Source organism: Belonocnema kinseyi, chromosome 10 (assembly GCF_010883055.1).
Source record: "Belonocnema kinseyi isolate 2016_QV_RU_SX_M_011 chromosome 10, B_treatae_v1, whole genome shotgun sequence".
Lineage (NCBI taxonomy): Eukaryota > Metazoa > Arthropoda > Insecta > Hymenoptera > Cynipidae > Belonocnema > Belonocnema kinseyi.
Window position 1 is genome coordinate 411,744 of NC_046666.1, and position 6,835 is coordinate 418,578.

The window sequence follows — 6,835 nt, forward strand, 5'->3', positions numbered from 1 at the left end:
ATAAATTTACTGATAAGACGTACCTGCTTGTATAAAATAATTTTGCAGAAATATTGTTATTGACTTTTAATTTTGTCAATAATATTATTAATTAAATAATTAATTAATTAGCTGAATATTATATTTAGACATGTTTTAGTTTTCTATTGTTTAAATAGAAATATGAAAATAGAGTGCATATATTTTTGCGCATAAAAAGAATTCTTTAAATTGTCCGGAATGTTTACGTAAAAATTTCAAGTATTATACTTTTTACGAATAAAATAGTAAAAGAAAACATTTTTTGATATTATATTAAAGTACTTTTTAGTTTTCTGTTTTTTAAATCGAAATATGAAAATAAAGTGAATATTTTGTTTGCATAAAAAGGATTCTTTGAATTTTTCGGAATGTTCACGTCAATATTCGAATTATCCTCTTTAGGACTACAATATTACAACAAGACTTTTTATTTTTTTGCTTTTAACAAGTTTTCATTATAAAAATAAAAAGATGGAATTTCAAGGCTAGGATTTACAATTAAAAACTTCAATTACTTCCACGCTATTATTATTATTATTATTATTATTATTATTATTATTATTAATTTATGTATATCAAAAAGTAGAAATTGTCATGCAATGGTAAAATTATCCCATTCTTTCTAGATATAAATTTTATACCGAATTATCTTTATCATCTTTTTAGTGACTTGCTCATTCTTAATTTATAAAACATTATATTCTACTTTTTTAATAAATACGAATAAATTACTTATAGTAAGAATATGTTCAAATGGAGAAAAGTTATTTTCAGTCCTAGAGAATAAATAAATAATCCATAATAATTGACAATTTTCAAATTCACGCTCGAACAAAGCAGAGTTTATTGCGCCGCTTCGTGACACGTGGTCAAAATAATTCGTTTAAACGCAGCGGCATTGCCGAATTTAGCCGAAAAGTACCAGAAAAAACCGAAGCCAGAAATTCGACTGTGGCGCCGCTCTCGCGACAAGTGGCACTGATTTTTAATATTTTTGTTCAAAGATTCACTGGTGAGGTGTCCCATCTAGACTTGTGATATCTTGGGTCAGAAGGAGATTAATTACAAAAAGTCATGTCCGAGAAAAGTTGCTAGGTTTCTGTGTTGTATAAAGTTGAACGTCATATTTAATTCTAATTACACTCTGTACATAGTCAACTTTCCTAAGATAATGGCAGATTCTACTCTTAATTGGTGTCTCATCGAAAGTGATCCTGGCGTATTTACAGAATTAATTAAAGAATTTGGTAAATATTTTCAGTAATGGTTAATAAAGTTTGAGGTTATGTGTACCCCTGGAAGTCCTGGGCCTGAAAAATTCATAATATTTATGAAATATTTTTGGTGTCTTCAGGTGTTCAAGGAGTACAAGTGGAAGAATTGTGGAGTCTGGACGAAGATCAGTTTGAAAATCTAAAGTAAGTAGAGATAAATATAAGAAACTTTTATGACACAAAACATTATAAAGCAGTCCTGATCAAGACGGGTCTATCAAAAGTAAATAAGACTTGGAATTAAATCTTTTTTTTTTTAATTTAATAATAATAATAATATCTGATTTATTGGTAAATATTTGCCAATTTTTGTAGACCTGTTCACGGCCTAATTTTCCTATTCAAATGGGTCCATGACGATGAACCACTAGGAACGCTCGTGCAGGACAGCCGACTTGATAAAATATTTTTTGCGAAACAGGTTATCATTGATTTTTTATCAGTCCTCAATTGCTGCGACTAGTATCGAGCGAAAGACTTTTTTTATTATTATTATTATTTTTTTTTTTTTTTGTTATTTGTTCTCACTGATCTTTTTTGCAGGTTATAAATAATGCTTGTGCAACACAGGCGATTGTTAGTGTTCTTTTAAATTGCAAGCATCAGGATGTTTCCTTGGGTCCAAATTTAGAAGAATTTAAAAATTTCTGCCAAAGCTTCGATGCTAATATGCGTGGTCTGGCTCTGAGCAACTCGGACGTCATTCGGCAAGTTCACAACTCTTTTTCGAGGTATGTCAATCAAAAAATAAATCATTATTTTATTGCGTACCGGGGAAATGTCCCTATTTCATGATTCCACGTTTTCCAAATTTTCAAAGTTTCTAATTAGAAAGCACTTCATTTTCAATTTGTTTAGTATAATTTTAATTTAAGGGTTCATAAATATTTAAAATTCCGTAATTTTGAACCGTGAAACTGACAGTGATTTTTATTTTTATTAATTAGGTTTGGGAAAGTTCGAATTTTAAATTAAACAATATTGTAGTTTCAAATTTTAAATTTCAGCACAATTTGAACTTAATAATTTTAGATGTAAATATTAAGCAATTTAGAATTTAAAATCTTAAAATTGTACAACTTGAAAAATTCTAATCAAATCAATCATTTCAATTTAGAAAATTTCAAGAGTCAATACTACTTCTGGATGAAAGTTTGAAGCCAAAAATTTTTAAATTGAGTTTAAAATAAAAAAAGATAATTAAACTATCTGAAATTGATGCATCAGTAAATGGTTAATCTCGGTAATTTTAAATGGTTACAATTTTAGAGTTCAGAATTTTCATTTGCACTTTAAATTTTTCTCTTTCGTAGGTTTTAGTTTTTCAATAAAAATTGAATTGGTTGAATTTCGAAAAGTATGATTAGAAAATTTTAAATTATTAATTTTTAAGCCATTACATTTATTTTTAAACGGAGATCACATTCATTTAATTTTCAACTTTCCGGAGTAGAAGTGTTTCATTTTTAATGTTTCCCATTTAAAATTAAATTTATTTTGAAAGTTTTTTCAAAATTTAACAATTTTTAATGATTTGTGAACACTTTTAATTATAAATAATACAATTAAAATTTCTTTTAATTTTAAATAATCTTCCATTCAAAATAAATTATTTAATTCTTAGCGCTTTGACTGAGAAATTATTTTGTTTTCTTTCGTTATAAATTTTGTTCTTTGCTTAAAAATTTAATCAATTTGATTCATTTTTTTTTAGTGAAAAAATTTCTGTTTTATTCAGAAATTCAACTATTTATTTAAAATCACGTTTTTTTTTTATTAGAAAGGGCATTTTTTAGATCAGCTATTATATTTTTCATTAAGAACTCGTCATTTTGTTGAAAATGGGGCTTTTTTGGTTGAAAATTCATTTAGTTTTGGTTACAAATTTAATTACCTTCTTTAAAAAAATTTGTTGTTAAAGTTTAATTTTTTAAACTGACGAACTATTTCATTTTTTTAAAAAATAATTTCTCTTCCCTTAGTTGAAAATATATTTATTCTTTTGAATTTTTCTTTGTAGGAAATGAAAATTCTTGCTTGAAAATTCATCTTTTGCTGAAAAATTATCCTACTTTGTAGGAAATTCAACAATTTTGTTAAAAAGTAATTTGTTGGTTTTAAAACTAAACTATTTTGTAGAAAATTAATTTTGTTTTGCTTGAAAATTTAACTGTTTTTTTTTTTCTTTGAAAATTCGATTTTTTGCTATTACTTATTTTTTAACTGAAAATGAAACTTTCATTTTTACGTGAAAATAGATTTGTTGTTGTTGTAAATTCAACCACTTGGTTGAAAGTTGAACTAATTTGTTAAAAAAGGAACTATTTCGCGTTATAAATTTAAATATTCCAGTTAAGAATTCATTATTTTATTTGAAAAATCATCAATTTCTTTACAAATTTAAGTTTTCCTTCAAATTATTTTTTTTTAAACTGAAAATGGAACCATTCCAATTGAATATTTTATGATTTTATTAAAAAATTCAGTTCTTAGGTTGAAAATTGATTTTTTAAACTAACTATTTAATTTTTGGTTGACAATTTATCTATTTTTAGTTGAAAGTTCGTCTTTTTGTTAGAAATTAATCTTCTTGTTTAAAAATTCATATTTTTGGTTCAAAATTTAAATTATTCTAGTTAAAGATTCATCATTTCAGTTAAAAGTTAATCTTCCTTGTTTAAAATTCAAGTATTCTAGTTGAATATTTACAATTTTATCTTAAAATTCATCACTCTGTTTGAAAATTTAACTATTTTATTGTATGATATTTTATTTTTAGATTTATGTTTTTAAATTAATTTTTTTAACTGAAAATTTAACTTATTAGTCTGTATTTTTTCGCGTATAACATTTTTTAAACTAAATAGTTGAATTTTTAAGCTAAAAAAAAAGAAATTTTTAACCAAAAATGATGTAGTTTAATTTTTAATGACGAGAATTAATTTGCAATTAAAGAAAACGATTTTTTTTTACAAAACAGTTTAATTTTGTACCAAATAGTTGAATTTCATACCTAATTTTGAATTTTTCCATTTTTAGATGAAAATTTATATTTTTTAGTCAAAAAATTCATTTACTTGTTCAGAAATCGAACTACTTTTTTGAAAATTAATTTTTCTGGTTGAAAATTCATGATTTCAGTTTAGAATTTTTTTGGTAAAAGTTTAATTTTTTAAACTGAAGTTTGAACTCTTTAATTTTTTGTGATAAGTTCTCTTCCTTTAGTTGAAAATTCATTTATTTTGTTGAAAATTAAACTGTTTTTTTTTTCTTTGAAAATTCTATTTTTTTTTTGCTATTATTTATTTTATAACTGAAAGTGAAACTATTCCATTTTTACATGAAAATGGATTTTTTTTTTTAGTTGTAAATTCAACCAATTGGTTGAAAGTTGAACTAATTTGTTAAAAACGGAACTATTTTGCTGAAAATTTACTTTTTTCTTCAAAATTAATGTTTTAAACTGACTCTTGAACTATTTCGCGTTATAAATTTAAATATTCCAGTTAAGCATTCATTATTTTCTTTGAAAACGTATTCTTTTTTGTTGTAAATTCCACTATTTCAGTTGAATATTCATCATTTTATTTAAAAAAGCATCAATTTCTTTAAAAATTTAATTTTATCTTTAAATTAGTTTTCTTTTTTTTTTATGAAACTTAATTTTTTTATCTGAATATTCAACGATTTCAATTTAGGTTAAAAATTGATATTTTTAGGTCTAATTTGAACGACATTTAATCAAAAATTCATGGATTTGTTTGAAAATTCATCTTTTCCATTAAAAATAAAACTACTTTGCTCAAAGTTAAACTCTTTTGTTGAAAATTCATCTTTTTGGTTTACAATGTTTTTGTATTGCAATTGAAAATTTGTATTTTAAATAAAAATTCATCACTTTCGTTAAAAATTTGTTTTTTTTTTGTGGAAAATAAATTATTTTGATTGAAAATTGAACTAATTCATTTTTAGTTTAAAACTGATCTCTTTTAGTTGGATTTCAACTATTTAGTACTTTAGAGACAAATTCAAGAAATTGTCATGTTTTTAGTATTATTTAAATAAATTATAAATATTAATTGAATCCTTAAAAACTGAAAAAAACAAACATTATTTATAATAAACTCCCTATTTTGAAAAATTATTTCTTGGAAAAACTCGAGATACCTGGACAAAACACCCTGCAATTTTCAGGGAATTTTCTTCCAGGATTTTGACTATTGATTGAGATTGAGATTAAACATTTTTGTTGAAAATTCGAATATTTTGTTAAAAAGTCATGCCTTTTTGGTCCAAAATTCATCTTTCTAGGTAGAAAATTCCATTATTTGGTTAAAAAATGTAACAGTTTCGTTGAAAATTCAATTTTTTTGTTCAAAAGCCGTGCTTTTTGGCTCGAAAGTTTAACTGGTTTGTTTTATATTCTTCTCTTTAGTTGAAAATAGAATTATTTTGTTGAAAATCGATTTTTTTAGTGCAAATTTATCTTTTTTATTTGGAAATTCTTTAAATTTTTTTAGTTGTCTTTTTCTTGGTAGAAAATTAATTTACTTGGTTAAAAATGCTCCATTTTGTTTCAGAATTAATTTTCGTGAGTTCAATTTGAACTATTTAATTTAAAAGTCAACTATTTCGTTGAAAGCTTAATTATTTATTTGAAAATTTAACTCTTTGGATAAAATTTTAATTACTACGTTCAGCTTTCTTTCTTTTGTATGAAATATCAATTGTTATATTTTTCGTCACAAATTCATCTTTTTGTTGAAAATTCAACTTTTCGTGTTAAAAATTGGACTCTTTTGGTTGAAACTTCATCTTTATGGGTAGAAAATTGTTTGAAAATTTAGGTTTTTACTGAAAATGTATTTTTATTTTACTTGAAAATTCATATATTTTTATTGGAAAGAGATAATCTTTTTTTGTTGAAAATTGTACTTTTCGTCTTGAAAATTGGACTATTTTGGTTGAAACTTCATCTTTCTAGGTAGAGAATTGTTTAAAAATTTATCTTTATTTTTTTTTTGAAAATTCATATAATTTTTGTTTGAAAAAGATTGTATTTTTTTGTTGAAAATTCAATTTTTTCTTATTGAAAATTGTACTATTTTAGTTGAAAGTTCATCTTTATAGGTAGAAAATGTTTAGAACATTTATTTTTATTTTATTTGAAAATTCATATTTTTTTGTTTGGAAAAAGAGAATCTTTTTTTTTTTGTTGAAAATTTAACTTTTCGTGTTGAAAGTTGGACTTTTTTGGTTAAAAATTCATCTTGATAGGTATAAAATTGTTTGAAAATTAATTTTTTTACTGAACATTTATTTTTACTTTATTTGAAAATTCATGTATTTTTTTGGAAAAAGAGAATATTTTTTCGTTGAAAATTCAATTTTTTCGTGTTGAAAATTGTACTATTTTAGTTGAAAATTCTACTTTTCGGGTTAAAATTTCTACTATTTTAGTTGAAACTTCATTTTTATTGGTAGAAAATTATTTGAAAATTTAGTTTTTTGAGTGAAAATGTATTTTTATTTTATTTGAA

The 6,835-nt window shown here is 23.4% G+C and overlaps 1 protein-coding gene across 1 annotated transcript in view; it reads left to right on the forward strand.

Moving 5' to 3' along the window:
- Positions 1 to 1,064: 1,064 nt before the first annotated feature.
- LOC117181588 (ubiquitin carboxyl-terminal hydrolase isozyme L5) overlaps positions 1,065 to 6,835 on the forward strand; it is a gene marked incomplete at its 3' end in the record, with an annotated part of 24,204 nt that continues 18,433 nt past the window's right edge. The window contains exons 1-4 of the mRNA XM_033374430.1: positions 1,065 to 1,268; positions 1,376 to 1,439; positions 1,611 to 1,716; positions 1,839 to 2,026. Of these exons, the coding sequence (XP_033230321.1) occupies positions 1,193 to 1,268; positions 1,376 to 1,439; positions 1,611 to 1,716; positions 1,839 to 2,026 (434 nt within the window). The remainder of the gene's footprint in view (positions 1,269 to 1,375; positions 1,440 to 1,610; positions 1,717 to 1,838; positions 2,027 to 6,835) is intronic.